Genomic DNA, 22542 nt, shown 5'->3' with positions numbered 1-22542 from the left:
CGGTGTAAGAGAATCCAGCAGGCTAACCTGTCTTCTACCCTGACAGACCATGGAGATTTGGCCCAGTCTTGTGCTTGCCTCCCTTTTCCAGTGTGGCACTGGGCACATTTTAGAACAAAAATCTTCTTGCCTTTCTCAATATCACACCCCCCCCCTCCTTGGTGGTACTGGGGATGGAACCCTTCTACCTCCAGGCTACACTCCCAGACCTATTTTTTATACTTTATTTGGAAACAGGGTCTCTTGCTGGCTTTGAACCTGCGCGATCCTCCTGTTCTTGCACGGGGATTACAAGTGTGCGCCACCACACCCAGCTCAACATCACTCATTTTTAACTCACTCTCTTGTCGCTGGTGCAGCAAAGGTAGCCGCTTGGAAGCCAGAAGTCCCCTCTTTTAGCTGAAATCACTTTTACTAAAGTTACTAATTATCTAAATGTCAGGAATCCTTGTGAAACTTTCAGACCTTTTCTTCTACTTGGATCTTCATGAAGTTTCATAAAAATTCTTATTTTGAATCTGCTATAATTCCCTTCTGTTTCTCCTCTCATCTTTTTGCTACTTCTTCATAGTTGCTTTTAGGTACTATACTTTACCTAGCTTGAAGTTTTGGCATGGCCCACGATAAGGTGTTTGACCTTTTTTCCTTTCAATTTAAACCTTGTTCCTAAACACTTTCATCTATTCCAGCTTTTGCTGTTTGCCACTATACTTGTATTGACGCCGACTTATTTCTAGCTTATTTCTATAAGCATTTCAATATATCCAAAACTGGACATGTTTTCCTTCTGACAATGCCGTTCTCTCTTTTTTTTTTTTTTTTTTTTTTGGTGGTACTGGGGTTCCTGGAAGCCCTTCTATTTCTGGGCTACACTCCCAGACCTATTTTTTATATTTTTTTATTTGGAAACAGGGTCTCTTAAGCCAGCAAGGCTGGCTCCGAACCAGCGCGATCCTCCTGTCTCTGCCTCCCAAGCGCCTGCGGGGATTACAAGGGTGCGTCACCACGCCCGGCCATCAATGCTGTTCTTAAACTCCTGTTCTATCTTTTTTAGTGCAAGTCTAGTGATAATAAAGTGCCTTTGTACTTGGGAGGCAGAGACAGGAGGATCTCAGGTTGAAGGACAGCTTCAGGAACCTAGAACAACCCTCTTTCCAAATAAAAAGGGCTGAGAAAGTAGCTCAGAGGAGGAATGCCCCTGGCTTCAATCCCCAGTAACTTAACACACATACACAACCTGGGTTAACAGCTTTTTTTCTTCTTTCATTACTTCAGTAATGAAAGATTATGTTTCAGTGTCTCTCATGGTTTCCATTGAGAACTCTGGTCATTCAAATCATTTTCCTGTGTGTGATTTGTTTTCTCTGGTTGCTTTCAGGATCTCTTTCTTTGGTTTTCAGCAGTTTAACTATGATATACCTAGTCATAGTTTCTTTCAAATCCTATTTGGGGTTGCTCAGCTTTTCAGATTTGTAAATTTATGTTTCACTGAATTGGAAAATTTCTCCTCTGTCTACTTGAAATCTTTTTTTATGCCTATTTAGTTCATATTCTTACTTTCAACTTTTCCTTTTTCCCTTCTCTCTTCCTTCCTTTTCCCTACTCATCTCCCAATTACTCTTGTATACTGGCTTTTGGAATTGGAATTGTTTCAAAAATCATTGAGACCTTTCGTTTTTCTTTTTTTTTTTTTTGTTTTTGTTTTTGTTTTGGGAATTAGACCCAGGGGTAGTCTACCTCCAGCCATAACCCCAGCCCTATTTTATCTCGTAACAGTTTCAAAGTTTCTGAGATTAGTTTTCAACTGTGACCCTCTTGTCTCAGCCTCCCAAGTACTGGGATTACAGGCATATACCACCACACCCAGCTTCTTTTTCAATTTAAAAAAAAATTGGAATATAATTAACTCTCTTAGTCTGTTTTCTGTTGCTATAACAAAATACATGAGATGGGTATTTCATAAATAATAGTGGATAATTTAGCTCACTGTTTTAGAGGTTGCAAAGTCTAAAAGGACTGCTCCAGTATCTGGTAAGGGCTTTCTTGCTGCATCATACATAACATGACAAAGGACATTATATGACAAGATAGAGCAAGCTAGCCAGAGAGCCACTCCCAAAATAGCCCATTAATTGAGCCCAGCTGATGGCACATGCTTGTAATCCCAGTTCTTGGAAGGCTGAGACAGGAAGATCGCAGGTTTGCAACCAGCTTCAACTACTTAGAGAGGTCCTTTTTCAGAATAAAGAATTGAAAAACAAAGTAGGGCTTGGGGTATAGCTCAGAGGTTGAATACCCCTGGGTTCAATCCTCAGTACCAAAAAAAAAGTATCCCATTAATTCACGAGTGGATTAACCCATTCTTAAGGGTATATAGCCTTCATAACCCAATCACCATTTAAAGACTCCACTCCCCAACAGTGCCAAAATGGCAATCAAATTCCAATAGGGTCATGGTGGTGCATGCCTATAATCCCAATACTTGGGAGGCTGAGGCAGAAGGGTCCCAGGTTCAAGATGAACCTTAGCAACTTAGCAAGTTCCTCAGCGATTTAGACTGAAAATTTTAAATATGGAGTTGGAGATATAGCTCAGAGGTAGAATTCCCTTGGGTTCAAACCTCAGTACCAAAAAAAAAAAAAAAAACTTTAATGAGTTTCAGAACCAAATTCAAACCATACTGCATACCATAAAATTTATCCATTTAAAGTATGTTATAGTGGGTTTTAGTTTATTGAGTTGTGTAGAATCACTGCTGTCTAAACCTAGAATGTTGTTATCAACCCAAGAGGAACCCTAACATAATAGCAGTGATTTTTATCCATAATCCCCTCAGGCAACCCCCTGAGCCATATAAAACCTCTATTCTATTTTCTTTTTTTGTAGATTAGCCTGTTCTTCACCTTTGCATGAATGGTATGATATATAATCTTCTGTGAATATCTTCTCTTGTTTAGCATATCAGTCAATCTTATCTGCTCTCTACTTCAAACTGAGTAAGTTCTATTGATCAATCATTAAGTTCACTGGCTTTCTCTTTTTACCATTCTACTTTTAAGCCCAACCAGTGAATTTTTTTTACCATTTCATTTATTGTTTTCCAATAGAAAAATTTCTGCTAAAAGTCCTGTTTCTCTGCTGAGATTTATTATCTTTTCATTAATTGCAAGGGTCTTTAACTCGACATAGTGACAGCAACATTGTCTAATAAGTCTATCTGGATTGTCTTGGGGTTGGCTTCCACTGATTTCCCTTGAGAGTAAATCATTTTCTTCGTTCACTGCATGTCAAGTAAGCAGCCATTATGAATGCTATGTTGGATGTTGAATTCTGTTATATTGCTTAGAAAAGAGTTTATGTTTCTATATTACTGGCCAATTAACTAATTGAGATTCAAATTGCAGGCTATCACACCTGCAGAAGATAGTGAATACTATATCTCAACTTTATTTTAAGTGGTACTTTCAGGCAACTTTTCAGTTTATTGTTCAGGAGTTAGCCAGTGACTTGGACTGAATTTAACACAGAATTAAGTTCCCCTCCCCTCCTCTCTCATTCTTGACAACTCTTATTGCCCTTTATCTTCTTTTCCTGGCTTTTCTAGCTTAAGATGGTAGGATGTTTTAATGACATTTTACCTGCCTGGTACTAATGTGGAAACTGTGGCTACTCAAGGTAAAGCAAGCAAAAAACCCATGCAATTGCCTCAATTAATCACTTTCTTCATTATTGACTTCCCTCCAAAAGTACATGTTTTTATTCAGTCTCTACAGGCCTTTAGGTAATTGTTTTTGGTATTTTTGTCTACCTTTACAGTTAATTGCTGTACAGTTTGTTAAGTGCTTATTACTCGTCGATACAGAAAGCAGAGTTTTTTGGGCATTTTTTGTTTGTTTTTTTGTTTTATTGTTTTTACATAATTTTAAAGAAGAAAACATTGCAGGTAAAGTTCTCTTGTGTTCCCTTCAGTCCCATCACCTTCTTTTATCCCTTGAGGTGCCTCTTTCATAAATTTTATATGGATCTCATTGTGTTTATAACTAGCCAGCCTAGAGGTTTCCAAGGATCTCTTTATAAGTTACTTAGCCTCTCTGTGCCTTAGATTTCTCATATGTAAACTAGGAAAACCTACCTAATGAAGGGTTTTTTGGGGGGGCAGGTCTTGTGATGGGACCCAGAGGCATTTGACCTCTGAGCTATGCCCCCTGCCCTATTTTTTATTCTTCATTTTGAAACAGGGTCTCACTAAGTTGCGGAGGGTCTCACTAAGTAGCTGAGGCTGTCCGTAAACTGCAATCCTCTGGTCTCAGACTCCCAAATGCTGGGATTACAAGCGTGCGCCACCATGCCCGGCCACAATTGTTTATTGTATTTGTTGTTAATCATATAATTTAAAATGTGTTTTGTTTTTGGCTTTTTGGGTACTGAGGATTGAACCCAGGGGCATTTTACCTCTGAGTTATACTGCCAGTCCTTTTTATTTATGTATTTGTTTTTTTGAAATTGTGTCTCACTAAGTTGCTGAGGCTGGTCTTGAACCTGCCATCCCAAGAACCTAGCCTCCCAAGATCTAGGATAACAGGCATGTACCACCATACCCAGCTTAATTTTGAAATTTTTAATCTCTCTTGCCAAATTTAGTACCCAACAGATATTGTAGGAAGTTTAAATTGAAATAAATGTGTCATTGACTGATTTTGTTAACCTCCTTGTTAACTATTCATTTCCACACAGCTGTGTTCTGTACAGGTGGAAGAGATGGCAACATTATGGTCTGGGATACCAGGTGCAACAAAAAAGGTAATCTAGTTCTATTTTAATTTTGACATATGTGAGAACACCCCATACTTATTTTGAATGAAAGTGTTAGTGGTTTCATCGGATTACCACCAGGGGGCACATATGTTCATATCCCCTCATTTCTGCTCAGTGTTCATTTCCCAGAATCTTTTTTTGCAGGTCTGGGAATGGAGCCCAGGAGCATTTCACCCCTGCCCTATTTTTTTTTTTTCCTTCTTTATTTTGCAACAGGGTCTCACTAAGTTGCAAAGGCCCTCACTAAGTAGTTGAGGCTGTCCACGAACCTCGACATTTGTTTTGCTTTTTTTTGTTGTTGTTGTTTTGTTTGTGGTACTAGGGATGGAGCCCAGGAGATTTCTACCTCTGGGCTACACTCCCAGCCTTGTTTTATATTTTATTTGGAAACAGAGTCTCGCTATGTTGCTGAGAGCCTCCCTAAGTAGCTGGGGCTGGTTTCGAACCTGCGTAATGCTTCTATCTCAACCTCCCAAATACTTGGATTACGAGCATGTGCCACCAGGGCCGGCTGCCTATTTGTTTTTAATAAATTTATTTTTTACTGGGGATTAAATCCAGGAGCATTATACCTCTGAGCTACACCCCAGTCCTATTTTATTTAGTTTTTGAAACAGGGTCTCACTAAGTTGCTGAAGCTGGCCTTGAATTTATGATCCTCCTGTCTTAGCTTTCTAGGTATTAGGATTCTAGGATTGTGGGTATACGCCATCACAATTAGCTTTTTTGGCGGGGGCAAGTCTGGGGACGGAATCTAAGAGCATTCAACCTCTGAGTTACACCCTCTGCCCTATTTTTTTATTCTTTATTTTGAAACAGGGTCTCACCAAGTTGCAGAGGGCCTCACTAAGTAGCTGAGGCTATCTGCGAACTGCAATCCTCCCATCTCAGCCTCCCAAATGCTGGGATTACAAGCATGCGCTACCATGAACGGCTCGTTTTTTGTTTGTTTGTTTGTTTGTTTGTTTGTTTGTTTTTAATAGACTTTATTTTGTACAGCAGTTTTAGGTTCACAGCAAAATGGAGCACTTTCCATATATCTCCAACTCCTACACACATACAAACTCAGCCTCCCTCACTGTCAACATCTAGAACTTTAATGATGTACTTTCTACAACTGATGAGCCTCCGTTTATTTTAATTTGTAATATTGAGTTATACTCCAAGCCCTTTTATGGGGGGCAGGATCTCACTAGGTTTGGTTACTAAGAGTCTCACTACATTGCGAAGGCTGTCCTTGAACCTGCAGTTCTCCTATCTCAGCCTCCCAGGCACTGGTATTACAGGTGTGCGCCACCATTCCCAGCTCAAACTCCATAGTTTACAGTAGGTTTTACTTTTTGGTGTTTTACATTGTACGGATACTGACAAGTGTATTGACATCTGTCTGCCATTATAGTATTCAGAATACTTTGACTACCCTAAAAATTCTCTGTGCTCTGCTAATTTTTCGTATCTCCCCACTAAGCCCTGTCAACCACTAGTCTTTTTATTGCCCTGATGGTTTTGCCTTTTTCAGATTTTCATAAAGTTAGAGCCATATAATATATAGCCTTTTCAGGTTGACTTTTCCTTAGTAATGTGCATTTATTTTTTCTCCATGCCTTTTTATAGCTTCATCAGGCTTGTTTCTTTCTAGTGCAGAATAATATTCTGTTATCTGGCTGTTATCTGGATGTGCCACATTTTATCTATTCACAGGCTAAAGGATGTCACAGTTGCGTCCAAGTTTTGGCCATTAAGAATAAAAGCTTCTATAGGTGCTGAGGGTGTGGCTCAGCATTTGCCTAGTATATGCAGGCATTGGACTCAGCACTATAAAAATGGAGGGAGGGAGGGGAAGAAAGAGGGAGAGAACTATAAATATCCATATGTTTTCCTTTTTATACATTATAATCTAAACATAGGAGATATGATGTAGATGGCTCTGCTGGTTCTAATTTCACTAATCTGGTTAAAAAAAATTACTTAATTTTGTGGTCCTATGTACAGATGTTACATAAGATCAGAAAAAACCTAAGTCAGTTTCCTTGAATATCTTGCAGATGGATTTTATAGACAAGTCAATCAAATCAGTGGAGCTCACAATACCTCAGACAAACAAACCCCTTCAAAGCCTAAGAAGAAACAGAATTCAAAAGGACTTGCCCCCTCTGTGGTAAGGTTTTCTAGATGCTTACATGTCTGTATCTTAACATTGGGGTAAAATCTCATTTTACTAAATTTGTTAGACTAAAACCAGGAGCTGTAGGTTAGGTGAATGAGATCTTCACTTCCTTTTGATAGCAAAGATTTATTACTTTACAGCAGTGATTCTCAGTCTCTAGTGAAGAGTTACCTAAGGAACATGTTAAAATTTCAAATTTCTAAACTTCATCTCTAGAGATTATTAGTAGATGAATTTGAAAGAGCATGTTAAGTTTTTATGAGGAGAGAATCCCTATTATTTTTATAATGTAAAGTACAGAGGAGATATTGTGTACATGTTCTTTTTGTACTGGGAATTGAAGCCAGGGCCTCATACATGCCAGACACACTACTACTGAGTTACAGCCCATCCCAATGTTACTTTGAAACAGCCAGGCAGCCAGGCTGGTGTCAAACTTGCCCCTCTTTTTTTTTTTTTTTTTTTTTTTGGTGGTACTTGGGGAGGAACCCAGAGGCTTTCTACTTCCAGGCTATATTCCCAGACCTATATTTGGAAACAGTGTCTGACTAATTTGCTGAGGGCCTCATTATGTAGCTGAGGCTGGCTTCGAACCTGTGTAATCCTCCTGTCTCAGCTTCCCAAGTGCGGGGATTACAATGGTGCGCCACCACACCCAGCTAAAAGGAAACTTTTTTTTTTTTTTTTCCATACTGGGGGGTGGAACCCAGGGACATTCTACCTCTGAGCTGCACCCCCTGCCCTACTTTTTGTTCTTTATTTAGAAACGGTTTCACTGAGTTGCAAAGGGCCAAAGTAGGTGAGGCTGTCTGCGAACCGTGATCCTCCTATCTTAGCCTCCCAAACATTGGGCTTACAAGCATGCATCATCACACCCCGCTCCCTTTCCTCTTAAATAGCTGGGATTGCAGGTATGTGCCACTGCCTGGCTTTTTTTGGCAGTACTGGGGATGGAACCCTGGGGCATTCTACCTCTGAGCTACACCTCCAGCCTAACTTTTTATTCTTAATTTTGAAACAGGGTCTCACTGAGTTGCAAGGGGCCTAAGTAGCTGAGGCTGTTCGTGAACCACGATCCTCCTGTCTCAGCCTCCCAAATGCTGGATTACAAGCCTGTACCACCACGCCTGGCCAGCCTATATATTTTTTTAAACATTTAGGCAAGTATTATTAAGTATATTGAAAAATACTTGGATAGAGCATTGTACTACTCTAGCAGTCAAAAGCTAAAACAATGCCCATTATACATATTTTTTCTGGGAAAAAAAACTATCAATTTTAGTTTGTGTGTGTGTGTTTGTGTGTGTGAGAGATATTCCTGATATATAGGGTCCAAGTTTTTTGTTGTCCGTCCGTCCATCTCCTTCCTTCCTTCCTTCCTTCCTTCCTTCCTTCCTTCCTTCCTTCCTTGTGTGTGTGGTACTGGGGTTCCTGGTAGCCCTTCTACCTCTGGGCTACACTCCCAGACCTATTTTATACTTTTTTATTTGGAAACAGGGTCTCTTAAGCCAGCGTGGCTGGCTTCAAACCTGTGCAATCCTCCTGTCTCTGCCTCCCAAGCGCGGGGATTACAGGCGTGCGCCACCACGTCCGGCTTTTTGTTGTTGTTGTTTTGTGGTACTGGGTGGAAACCCAGAGACCTTCTACCTCTGGGCTATGCCCCCAGCCCTATTTTATTTTTTACTCAGAAACAGGGTCTTACTAAATTGTTGAGACCCTTATTTAGTTGCAGAGGCTGACCTAAATTAATATTTTGTGGGAAGTGTGATTGCAAAATCATTAAGGTAAGGCTTAAAATGCATACTATAAAGCCGGGCGTGGTGGCACACTCTTGTAATCCCCGTGCTTGGGAGGCTGAGACAGGAGGATCGCACAGGTTCAAAGCCAGCCTCAGCTACTTAGAGGCTCTCAGCAACTTAGTAAGACCCTGTTTCCAAATAAAATAGAAAACAGGTCTAAGAGTATAGCCGGGAGGTAGAAAGCCTCTGGGTTCTACCTTCAGTACCACCAAAAAAAAAAAAAAGATGCATACTATAGAGCTGGGTGTGGTGGCACATGCTTGTAATCCCAGTACTTGGAGAAGACAGGAGGATTTGAGTTTGAGGACAATCTCAGCAAGTAGTGAGACTCTCGTCAACTTAATGAGACCTTGTTTCCAAATAAAAATAAAATAAGGCTGAGGGTTTAGTTCAGAGATAGATTTCTTCTGGGTTCAATCCCCAGTACCACACACACACAAAAAGCAAAAAGCATACTATATTTCTGGACATAGACATGAGTGGAAATTGATAATAATCTGTGTAAGCTAAAGGGAGTTAAAATGTATAACTTTTTAGACAGGTTCTGAGCTGAGAAGACTTGTTAGGTGATAGTAATTAAGAGGTAAAACTCCAGAGCCCTTTAACTTTTCAGACCATGTATTCTTTCATCTATAATCTTAGATACTCATATAATATGGGTAGGTAGCAATATTTGCTAGATGAAACAAGCACAGGAAAATTGAGTTTTCTACAGGTACACAGCTGTATTGGGGCTGATTCTATGACTTTTAATAGACCCAGACAAGTAAAAATCTTTTAGTCACCATTTTGTTTCTTGATTACAAGTTAAAATGTTAATACTGTCTGCTATAACTTAATGAAGTTTATGTCATTTCCTTGCTAACATGTATCTGGGATTATTGGAGAGAGAAGTTTTAATCTAATTCAGAGTTTAGGAGGAAAGATTTTGTGTGTGGGGGGGGGGCTACGCCACCTGCCCTATTTTTTATTCTTTATTTTGAAACTGGGTCTCACTGAGTTACAGAGGGCCTCACTAGCTGAGCCCATCTGTGAACCCATGATCCTGTCTCAGCCTCCCGAATCCAGGGATTACAAGATTGCGCCTCCGTGCCCGGCTGGAAAGGTCATTTTAAGTATCTTCTCTAGCTGTTGAAGTTTATAATGCCTAAGACAGAATTTCATTCTTTTCTCTTTCTTGTACAATTAGGATTTCCAGCAAAGTGTTACTGTGGTACTCTTTCAAGACGAGAATACATTAGTCTCGGCAGGAGCTGTGGATGGGTAAGTCTGTTTCTTGGTTCTTTTGATGAGGTGTCTTTCATGAGCCATGATCAGGCTCATGGCTCATGAAAGACACTTCGCATTATAACTGTACATGTATGGTTTTAACTTTTTTTTTTTTTTTTTTTTTTTTGGTGCTGGAGATGGAACCCAGGGGCTTTCGGCCTCTGAGCTACACCCCAGCCCTATTTTTTATCTTTATTTTTGAAACAGGGTCTCACTAAGTTGTGGAGGGCCTAAGTAGTTGAGGCTGTCTGCAAACTGTGATCCTCCAGTCTCAGTCTCCTGAATGCTGGGATTACAAGCGTGCACCACCACGCCTAGCTTGCTTTTAACTTTAGACATAGTGAGTACTCCAGCTGAGAAGAGGAACCTCAGACACTGGAAAGTGAAATCACAGAAATCTTGTTCAAATAATTAAATAATGTAACACATGTGTCACACTTAGCACATTACCTTGCATCTAGGAGCAATGTTTGCAAAGTATAACTTAGTCACTGATTTTTAATTTGAGGAACAAAACTTTATTATTTTGGATTTTATCTTTTCAGGCTTAGAAATACCTTTAAAGGAAGAAATCTGATTCTGGGCATGTAATTGGTATTTTGGGTAGTAATCTGGCTAGATTTATAGTAATATCCAAATGCTCTCACATATTTGCCATCCATGATTGATCTGAGTTTTGGCTTTCAAATAGATCTGTGATACTTATTGGTTACCTTAGAGAAGGTTAGTTCTTTCTGTAAAGGAACTCTTTTTAAGGCATATTTCTTTGCCTATTTTAGCTCTAAATGCATCACTACCTTCATAAATTTTAATTTAAAAAGTAATGGCTAACTAAATGAGGATTTCTATTGTCTCCTCTGCATAGTAAAACCCCCTCAATGAATCAAATTCTCAGGCAAGAATGATCATCTAAAAGTTATTAGTTATGTTTGTTATTGACTGTGAGAGTTTGCTCCATTGTTTCCAAGGATACTGCCATTTTATACCAAGCTTATTAGGTTTTCAAGTTGCCTACAAACTATAAATAGATGATTAGGAAAATTAATCCAGAGAATGAAATGAAGAACTATTTATCCTCTATTTTGCAGGAACGTTTGTTTAGATTAGATTACTTAAGGTGTTGTGTATGCAGATATAACCATAAGAACAGAGCTGGCTACTTGTGATGTCAAAGGATATATGCAGAGTACTCATAGCTTAGGAAGTGTGTTTTTCTGAAAACAATGGAACAGTGACTATCAGCATCCAACCTTCATCTTCCTTTTCCGCTCACTTGGAGTAAACTCCAGAAACCCACCACTGGGTCAAATCACATCTGTTTCCGTTCTGTCAAAATTATAAACCTGACCTTGGAAACAATAGCATAAAATTTATTTCCCAAAGAGATGTCCTCACTGTCTCTGGCAAATGTGCCAGAAGAGTCATATTAAAAGTCATTTCACATTCAATATAAGTGAAGTTATTTGGGGTGAGAGGTCTACAAAATAATTATTTGTTTTGGTTTTTAGGATAATCAAAGTATGGGATTTACGCAAAAATTATACTGCTTATCGACAAGAACCTATACCATCCAAGTCTTTCCTGTACCCAGGTAGCAGCACTCGAAAGCTAGGTAAGCTTTTGCATAGATGTAGGACTTTAGGGGGAAATGTGAATTTTTTTTAATTAAAAAAATTAAGCGCTTCTACCCCTGGGTGCCATCCCCAGTGCCGCAAAAAAAAAAAAATAAATAAATAAAAAATTAGGTAAATTTCAGTAACATAGTCTTGGGAAAGTCCAATATGTTGTATCTTTTGGCATTCACAGATAAAACTCAGAAAAGTATTTTTGATTTGTATATAAAAGACAATCTAATATCCCTGCCTGATGATGTCTTGTGGAATAGTCTATTTTGGCCTCTTCACTATTACACTAATTAAAGGTTCCCCCCCCCAGGTTATTCAAGCTTAATTTTAGATTCCACTGGCTCTACTTTATTTGCTAATTGTACAGATGACAATGTCTACATGTTCAATATGACTGGATTAAAGACTTCTCCAGGTAAGATGTTAGTAATTTAGATATTCTGGCCAGGAAACTAATTTGGGCATTTGTAATGATAATTTAATGTTTTGTTGTTGTTGTTGGGTGTGTGTGTGTGTGTTCGTTTTGTGGTACTGGGGTTCCTGGAAACCCTTCTACCTCCAGGCTACACTCCCAGACCTATTTTGTATATTTTTATTTGGAAACAGGGTCTCTTAAGCCAACAAGGCTGGCTTTGAACCTGCGAAATCCTCCTGTCTCCGCCTCCCAAGCGCGGGGATTATAAGCATGCGCCACCATGCCCGACTTAATTTAATGTTTTTTAAAACAAAATTTATTAAGTTTATGAGGCCTTTGGTGTCTTTAATTTCAGTGATAATTTCATAGTGGTACTTGGGATCATTTCACCAGCAAACAGAATCCTATTCTAGTTATGGGTCTTCTGAAATGATCCCCCTTGGCCTATATTTAGAATTAACCTAATTTTCTATTTAATAATTGTGCAGGATAAAGAAAGGTATTTTTCTCAAGTTTTGCCCTTGTCTGGTGTTGTTAGTTAAAATTAAAGAGGTAGGGCTAGAGATAAAGCTCAGTGGATAGATCACTTTGCCTAGCATGCCTGAGGTCCAGGGCTCACTCCCCAGCACCACATACACACACACACACACACACACACACACACACACACACACACACACACACACACAGTTGAATTTTTCAGATTCTTCAAATAGTTCTACCATCCATCAGCCTTCCTCTTAATGTGGGACAGCTATTTTATCTCTTCAGGTACCCCCCACACACACACTTCACATTTTACTCCTCAAGAATATAAAAATAGAATCTGATACTTAATACTAATAAGTGATATTTTAAAAAGAAACCAGAGCTTTTCATGCATGCTTTGAAAAGGTTATTTGGGTTACCTTATTTTTAAGAACATTATCAATTATGTGAGCAATCTATTAGTAGCCTGGTTCTTCTTCAGGTCCAGCTTTGTAAAAAAAAAAAAAAAACATGGAATTTCATAACACATGCCCAGAGCTACTTAGTTTCCACTGAAGTAAGATATGCTGATACACAAGAAATCTCAAAATGGTACCAAACTTTAGGTTGTTTTATCTGTAAGCTTAAGAGACGTTTCCAAAGATTTCCTCAAGCAATTTTCTTAGGACTGGTATCTGTGGCAGCATCCTTGGTGACATTTCCAGTGTCTTGGGTCAAGTCTAATGTTCTTGAAACAAGAGCAAGAGAATTTGGAAAAGGGAAGAGGTTTTTTTTTCTTTTTTTCTTTTCTGTTTTCCTGGATTGATTCAGAACTTGGATAACTGCTATTTTACCTGGTCATATAAAATTGACTTTTAAAACTCTTTCCTCCAAAGTTATGATCATGAATATATTGTCAGATCTAAAAGAGCTTTTTAAATTTTTTTCTATACTGTGACACTAGAGGGGGTTTATTTATTCCTGTCATCAAATGCTTTGCTAATAATCATGCAATCTTTTTCTATGTTCCTGAAAAAAATTTATTTGTTATCAAAGATAGATAGTAGATAAATTCATTGATAGGGGGGTGCATGTGTGTGTGAGAGAGAGACATCTGGTAATTATATATCTTTTTCAAATTTTAGAAAGGTCCTAGACTTGATCTATCATGTGTTTTATTCACAGTATTGCAATATACTGAGTGATGTTCCTGGAATGACTCTAAAGCACTTTAGGAACCCAAATCATAAAAGAAAGATTAGTTGAGCTGTTTAAGGCCAATACAGGTTTTAGGAAGATTTTAGTGAGACTGAAACTTTGTCATGTACTTCATGCCACTCTTTCTTAGACCAGCAGAGGGCAATACTTACAGGCTTAGTGGGAAATTGGCTATAGTCTGCCATGCATGGTTTAGAGTTGAAGAAAATGAAAAATTTTGACTTTGGAGATGTATTCAGAAAGTAGCTTCTTCATTTTGTAGTGATTTATCTATCATAGCAGGTTTATAACACTTGTATCTGAGTTTATTTATATCCTGCTTTACTTTCACAGTAAAAATATCTGATATGTGGCATATTTGATTTGTGGACTTTTTCTTTAAAAGTTATAAAGACAGTCCTTTTCCAGTTTACTCTGGAGAAAGGAAGGGATTTCTGTGAGCACTTACAGAAAACGATTAAGTCCTTTACTAATACTTTTATCTCTGTATGTTAAAAAGTTGGAGTGTGATATATTTTTTCTGTGTAAATTTTTCCTTAAATTCTACTATAAATGAGATTTTTCTTTTGTAGTTCTTGGTGGTGGTCTGATGCCAGAGGCCTCAGATCTCAGCCTCCTTAGATAAAAGAACCTGTCAAGAGAATTTTGTACTAGATGCAGTTACTTGCTCTTTTCCATGGATAGAAGTCTAAACCTATAGGCTTAACCTAACTTGGTGTATTATATCTGAACATAGTTTACCCCACTGGCTACCTCTACCATTCAGTCTGTTTTTTTGTTTGTTTGCGGTACTGGGGATGGAACCCAGGGGCATTCTACCTCCAAGCTACACCCTGAGCCCTATTTTTTATTCTTTATTTTAAAACAGGGTCTCAATGAGTTGCAAAGAGGCTCACTAGGTAGTAGCCGAGGGTGTCCACAAACCATGCTCCTCCAGTCTCAGCCTCCCAAATTGCTGGGAATTACAAACACGCACCACCATGCCCGGCTCCATCCATTCAGCCTGTTTTTTTGTGTGTTTTGTTTGTTTGCTTTATGTATGTGTGTGTGTGGTGGTGGTGCTGGGGTTCCTGGAAACCCTTCTACTTCTGGGCTACACTCCCAGACCTATTTTATATTTTTATTTGGAAACAGGGTCTCTTAAGCCAGCGCTGCTGGCTTCGAACCTGCGTGATTCTCTTGTCTCCACCTCCCAAGCACAGGGATTACAAGCGTGTGCCACCACGCCCAGCGTTTTCAGCCTGTTTTAATTGCAGGATTAAAAAGATTTTTGTAGCCAGGTGTAATGACATACACTTGTAATCCCAGTACTTGGGAGGCTGAGACAAAAAATTTGCAAGTTTGCAGCCATACTCAGCAATCTTATAAGGACCTGTGCAACTTTGTGAGAATTTGGTGGCACACGCTTGTAATCTCTGCGTTTGGGAGGCTGAGACAGGAGAATCCCACAGGTTTGAAGCCAGTCTCAGCTACTTAGTGAGGCTCTCAGCAACTTAGTGAGACCCTGTTTCCAAATAAAATATAAAATAGGTCTGGGAGTATAGCCCGGAGGTAGAAGGCCTCTGGGTTCCACCCCCAGTACCACCAATAAAAAATAAAATCAGACTGGGGGTATAGCTTGGAGACATACTGCCCCAGAGTTCCATCCTCAGTAACACACACACACACACACACACACACACACACACACACACACACTTCTACACCCCAGATAAGCTATCACTAAGTTTCAGCCAGAATTCCAGTGGATTTTTTCACTAATTTTTACCCATTCATGAAACAAATATTTGAGGATCTACTGTGTTCAAAGCATTGTAAGGTCTAGAGAGGAAAACAATAAGATAAGAAACATATCAAAAGACTTGAAGTGTAAGAGGTAAGGACAGTGGATTAATACAGTACAAAAAGCTCTACCCTAGGATAGAGAGAGGGGGTTTGGTCTTTATTTGACTACAAAAATAACATTATTGCTGGGCGTGGTGGCGCACGCTTGTAATCCCCACACTTGGTGGTGGAGACAGGAGGATCGCGTTGGCTTAAAAGACCCTGTTTCCAAATAAAAAGTATAAAAAAATAGGTTTGGGTGTGTACCCTGGAGGTAGAAGGGCATCTAGGAACCCCAGTACCACCAAAAAAATAAATAAATAAAATAAAATAACAATATTAATCCCCCCCCCCTTTGGCAGTGGCTGCATTCAATGGACATCAGAATTCTACTTTTTATGTAAAATCAAGTCTTAGTCCAGATGACCAGTTTTTACTCAGTGGCTCAAGTGATGAAGCTGCCTACATCTGGAAGGTAAGTGTTCAAACTTCCTCCTGCTAATGTGAGACTGAATTTTCTTGTAAATGTTTTTTCTGTCCAATCTGAGGTAAGTTTAATGCAAACATATTCTATTAAATTTTTTGCATTAAATATTTACTAAAGATTCCTTCTTGGCTTTTAATAGAGCTGAACCTCACAGTATCAGAATATATGCACTTTTACTTATGGCCATGGCTTATCAGAAATTAACAATTAATTTTCTCTGTTTCATAGATTATTAGGAAAAGGAAAATTCAGAAGGATAGTAAAAACCTTAACACTTAAATATGCCATACTCCCTTTCTGCTCTGTGGGTTCAAATTCATTCAAAATGCAGTATTTTGATTCCTAAGATCCTACACATGAGTTACCAAAAGAGCCTTGTACAAAACATTCAAAAACATTTGTATATTTGTGGTTTTTTTTTTTAAATCTAAGTAGCCAGCCCTCGGAACTAAAATAGATATGATTACTTTAAGACTGTCCATTTGAAGTATAATGGGGAAAATGCCTTCAGGAAATTCCAAAAAGTTATTTTTTTATGTACCTAGAGTTGTAAAAATGCAACTGCTGCCTTATTGAAATTTTTTGGTAACAATATTCTAGATGGTCACAAGGTGGAGATACAGTTCTGTCCAAGATACTTGAATGTTAGATTTTTGTAAGCACAATTCTTTCTTTTATTTATTTTTTTTTGTATTTTTAAATGAAAATTTGTTTATAAGATATACACTAAAGAATCCATGTTATGAAAATAGTTTTTACCTAGTTTCCTCTCTGTAAAATTCTTTCTTAAACTTTTTCAGTATATGTCACTGGTACTAATACTTATTTTTTGTCATACTGGAGGTGGAACCAAGGGACTTTTCTACCTCGAGGCTATACTCCCAGACCTATTTTATACTTTATTTGGAAACAGGGTCTCACTAAGTTGCTGAGAGCCTCACTAAGTAGTTGAGGCTGGCTTCGAACCTGTGTGACCCTCCTGTCTCAACCTCCCAAGCACGGAGATTACAAACATGCGCCACCACGCCCAGCTCTGTCATATATTTTAAACTTGATCTTATGCTAAATTTGCTATCTTTCTGTTTTCCCTTTCTCCTTCTCTTGCTGTCTTATATTTCTTTTCTACTTTAACTCCCAGCTTAACTAGAAAATTTTGCTTCAACTATAAGTGTATCTTTTGAGGTTTCTTAAAGTGAACTGAAATTTTATACATACAAAAAATCATAATAAAGGATTAGGCAAAAAAAGAAAAAGTACCAGTCTTTTAAAATTATTTTAATTATATATCTATATACTATATGTGTATATACTTTTCTTGCAAATTCTTGAAATTCCTATCACATTCTTGTCTAGCACAAATATCTTTTTAAATATTTATTTTAGTGAATGAGAGTTGAGGGGATATTTTTTCCCTTTAAAGACACACACTAAAGGTTTGGCTATTGTTTCTAACCCATTTTCAGGCATCCAGTCACTGGCTGCCACATACATGGGTGACCCTTTCTGAATTCCTAAGCTGGGTCACATGTTACCTCTGAATGACGTGGTTCAGACGTGATGTTCTCCTGCCTGTCCACACATAACTCAGGGTACAGGCCCTGATATTTGAGATCCTGGCAAGCCTGCTGCTCCTAAAATTGAAATCGCCTAGTGAGGTGGCTCAGTTTCTCTTTTTCATTAAAAAAGAGGGGGAGTTACAGTTCAAAAGCAATTCAGTGCAAGCTGAATGTTTGGACTATTAGGTTTTCTTATATTATGTGTTCCTTAAGTCAGAATTCTTTTAAGTAATGGAATAGTTTTTGTGCTAAAAAGTACATGAGTAAAAGAAAAATGTAAAGAGCTTTGTGTCTTAAGACAGAAGAGAATAGCCTTTTTATTCTTAGGATTACCCAACAAAGGGAAGATATAATATATTTAGACTCTATGGTACTGAGACTCAAAACTTAACAATAAAAAGACTTAACATTCTACTTTTTAATCTCCTATGTATTGTCCCACCCCCAGTCCTGCCCTTTCTTCTGGTTTCTTTCTGATAAAGCCACTGAATAGTATTGAAGTAGTTATAAATAAACTGATTTGGCACTGCCATTCTACCGCTGACTGGCGAAACATTGAGCCTGACACTTTAGGAAGTGTAAATGATCTCATGGCAGAAATAAAGATTATATTTGCTTTCCTACTGGGCAGAGTCAGAAAATTTTGTGAGGAAAAGTGCTGATCTTTCTTTTGTATGTTAAAGTACATAAAATGCTTTATGAGATTTGAAGGTTAGAACCATTTACTAAGTTTCAACTTTGGGATTCTTTAAGAAAAGTAAAATATATAAGAGAACTGTTTTCTTTGTTTTACCATTCCCAAAATGCCAAGCTGTATTTGTCTCTTAGACTATTTAATAGTCTCCTTGCTACTGAAAAGAATAGGGAAGGCTAATCATAAAAAATAAATAAAAATTTAATCATGTAATTACGGTAATGTTTTATAATAACAAGGTGATAATGAGTAAAAAACATTAGAATGAAAATGAGGAAGGTAAAGATTTCTGAAAGAAATTCATTTTCTTTGAAGTTCTAAACTGTCAAAGCATTCATTACTAAAATTAAAAAAAAAAAAAAGTGTTAGAAGCTAAGTTCTCATTCCAGACTACAGCATACTCTTTTCCCCACTTTTTTCTTATTAAAGTAGAATTCAGGGCTCGGGTATATCTCAGCAGTAGAACACTTGCCTAGCATGTGTGAGGACCTTGGATTTTTTTTCCATATAACATACTAATATTCTCCATTTAAGTAATTTTAAAATATACAATTCAGTAGTTTTTAATGCAATTATAAGGTTATGCAACTATTATCACCATCTAATTCCTAAACATTCATCATACCAAAACAAAACCCAAGCCGGGTATGGTGGCGCATGTTTGTAATCCCAGCACTCTCAGGAGGCTGAGACAGGAGGATCGAGGTTCGCAGCTAGCCTTACTTAGTGAGGTCCTTTGCAACTCTCAGTGAGACCCTTTTTCAAAATAAAGAATAAAAAAAAGAAATAGGCCTGGGGGTGTAACTTGGAGGTTGAATGTCCCTGGGTTCCATCCATAGTACCACAAAAAAAGAAAAAAGAAGAAGAAAAGCCAGGTACGGTAGCACATGCCTGTAATCCTAACGTTCGGGAGGCGGAGACTGAAGAATTGCAGTTCAAAGACAGCCTCAGCTACTTAGTGAGGCCCTTCACAACTCAGTTTCAAAAAAAAAAAAAAAAAAAGACTAAAAAGGACTGGGGGTATAGCTTGGAGGTAGAATACTCCTGAGTGCCATTTCCAGTACCCCAAAAAAAGAAACCTCATACTATTTTTCCCATCAAGTATGAACCTACATTCTGTTTCTGTGGATGTGCCTCTTTTGGACATTTCATGTAGTAAATGGAATCACAAAATACGGCATTTTATGTCTAACATCTTTCATGTAGCATAATGTCATCTGGGTTCAGCCATACTATAGCATTGATAGTATTCATTCTTTTTTATGGTTGAATAATAATTTTATTGTATAGATCACATTTTGTTCATCTATATATCAGTTGATGGTCATTTGAGTTGTTTCTACTCTTGGCATTATGATAAAAGCTGCTCTGAACATTTGTGTGTAAGTTTTTATTTCACCATATTTTTAGTTCTCTTAGGGGTTTATACCTCAGAGTAGAATTGCCAGAATTGCCAGCTCATATTTAATTCTATGTTTAACTTTTTTTTAAAAAAAAAAAATTCCCATCTCTGATTTTGGGGGTTTTGTTTTGTTTTACTAGAGTCTTGGTAAATTGCTGAGAGTCTTAATAAGTTACTGCACACTGGCCCCCACTTCTAATGCTATGTAAAGTACAACAATTGCAAATTCTTGGCCACCCTCAGCAACTTACTGAGACCTTGTTTCAAAATTTTAAAAATAAAATAAAATAGAACTGGGGTGGGGGGTATTTAGCTCAGAGGTAGAATGCCCTTGGGTTTCTTCAAAACCCTTCCTAAAATATATTACCTTGCAAAAGAATGAGTTCTTGTTTCTAGACTATAGGAGTAGGCAGTACAATATCTGTAGAGAGAGGGAATGCTTCCTTTTCTGTTAAGCTTAATTAACTTAGTAATACAAATTAGACTCTGCTCTTTGTCTTTTACATTTAGAATCACTGCGTATGTGCCATGTAACCCAAGAGAAGACTAGTAATAATTGAGTTGGATAACCTTATAAGTCAGAGTCAAATCCCTTACCTACAGTCTGAGAAATCTATTAAGTTTACTTAATTACTGTCATAAATATTCTTTCCAGAGTTTCTTCCACTTTCTTCATACAAATGAGCCATGATTCAGAGCCTCAGAAAAATAAAAAAAAGAGTAACTTCTCTCAGCTCCAACCTCCTTGCTCTTTTTAAAAACACATGCTAATAATAGTAATGCAAGTTCTTACTGTGCTGCTTAATTCTCATGACCTGTAGGAGGTATTAACAGCTCTCAAAGGAGTCAGCTGTATAATGCTGTGAAATACATGCCATTGATGGCATCTAATGATGGGGAAAAAGGATTCTTAGTCACATGTGCAGTATAGCACCATGTCACTATGTTTGTTAGTTTAGGGGCAGTAATGGGGATAGAACCATTAGCCTTATGTGTGCTAGGCAAGTGCTCTACCACTGAACTATATCCCTAGCAATTTTAATTTTAAGATAGGTCTCATTGCATCACCCAGGCTGGCTTGAACTTGCAGTTCTCCTGCCTTAATCTCTGGAATATAGTGGATTATAGGTGTGTACAAATTTACTCAGCTTTGACCCTTCTTTTTGCATTAAGACATAGTAAAATATGATGAGACTTACTTGAAAATTCAGATTTCTTTAAGCAAATTAACTGAAGTAATGTTTTGAAGGATTTTTTAAAAATATAGTTTTATATCCCTTTAAAATGAAGGTTATTCAACTCAAAATGAAGGAGCATAACTTTGGATTTTGGTAAAAATCAGTGGCTTCTTTTGGAAGGAAGATTGGCCTTTTGTCCCAAGAGAGCTGGTAGCACATTCCAGGTACCTTCAGAATTTATAGTTAATTTAGTTTTCCTGTAAGTAGCTGACTAGGGAAGATCTGAAAACATCCAGGCTATGTTAAAAAAAAAATGACTAAACGTTTCCCAGCTAAAGGATAAGGAACAATGATCTTAGATTGTAGTTGATATATATTTAGCTAAGTAGTTTTATTTTTAATTAAGACTGTCCTGGTATTTTAAGTTCATATTCTTATTTTGACTGTTTTTGTTGTTTTCACAGATCAGTGATAAAAATACTTCATTGTCCATTGGAACTCTCTTTTCTGAACTATAAGCTGGTCTAGGGGCTTTACTAAAGCTAAGACAAAATTAGGGAGATTCAAAGTCTATGTCTAGGAGACTTAACACTGATTTACTGACTTGTCTCTTTTTGGGGGGCTAGGTCTCCACACCCTGGCATCCTCCTACTGTGCTCCTGGGTCATTCTCAAGAAGTTACATCTGTGTGCTGGTGTCCATCTGACTTTACAAAGGTTTGTGAACAAATGTCTAATTGTTTTCAAAAGTAGATCACAAGTTTGTCGGTTTTCCCAAGATTTAAGAGTGACATATAACAGACTATTACGTTTAGAGGCTTAAAAGATGTAGAGGTTATCCATTAATTTATGTCAGCATTACTCATACATACTCTGTTTTTCTGTACCAATAGAGAAATGATGTACTACTAAGAAAGAAGGATGAGTTTCTGGTTCTCTTGTCATTTCTTTAAGGGTAAATTTTTAGCTTAGTTAAAATTTTATTTTAAAATCTAAGGTGAATGAACCATCTAAGGTGGGAACTAATCTTTTGCACTTTCTACATATTATCAATATGCTGTGTTAAAGGTAACATCTTAACTATTCTTTACAGTCCAATTTGGGTATTCATCTGTGACAAATACAATGGGTACTGAGAAGTCTTAATATTAGATTATCTGTGAAAACTGAAAGGAGTTTGTCTGAAATGTGTTAGGCACTTTAGAAAGAAGAAAATATGCCCATGTTTTAATTCTTAGTCAATTTATAATGTGATACTTAAAAATCCCCAACATGTAGAAAGGTCAGAAACATGAACTCCGTATAAATATATGTAGGATTTCATATACTAGTACCCAAGGTACACTCATTCTCCCAACCTCCATTGCTTCTGATTTTTGGGTTATCTTTTGTTCTGAAGGAAATCTCACTTCTGTGAAGTTCTCCCCTTTTATACATGATGTTTTGTTGCCTATTATTCCCATCTGTTTCATTTTATCTTCCAGAAAATTTCCCTTACCTGGTTTATTCATGACATCCTGCTAGCTTTCCAATACTGCTGTGGATTTCTCTTCATCTTTCTATCCCCCCCCTTTTTTTTTTTTTTTTCTAAATGAAGGATTGAAGCCAAGGGCATTCTACTTCAGA

At 37.7% G+C, this 22542-nt stretch overlaps 1 protein-coding gene across 2 annotated transcripts in view; it reads left to right on the top strand.

Moving 5' to 3' along the window:
• Nucleotides 1-22542, top strand: part of DTL (denticleless E3 ubiquitin protein ligase homolog) — a gene marked incomplete at both ends in the record, with an annotated part of 53170 nt that overhangs the window by 15817 nt on the left and 14811 nt on the right. For both annotated transcript variants that reach the window (XM_080699528.1, XM_080699527.1), the window contains 7 exons: nt 4735-4800; nt 6861-6973; nt 9971-10044; nt 11559-11662; nt 11986-12090; nt 15963-16075; nt 21544-21633. In XM_080699528.1, the coding sequence (XP_080555654.1) occupies nt 4735-4800; nt 6861-6973; nt 9971-10044; nt 11559-11662; nt 11986-12090; nt 15963-16075; nt 21544-21633 (665 nt within the window). The remainder of the gene's footprint in view (nt 1-4734; nt 4801-6860; nt 6974-9970; nt 10045-11558; nt 11663-11985; nt 12091-15962; nt 16076-21543; nt 21634-22542) is intronic.

Source organism: Muscardinus avellanarius (assembly GCF_963383645.1).
Source record: "Muscardinus avellanarius genome assembly, chromosome: 7".
In the NCBI taxonomy this organism is placed as follows: Eukaryota; Metazoa; Chordata; class Mammalia; order Rodentia; family Gliridae; genus Muscardinus; species Muscardinus avellanarius.
Note: the sequence above shows the minus strand (reverse complement) of the source record. Positions and strands in the feature narration are given on the sequence as shown.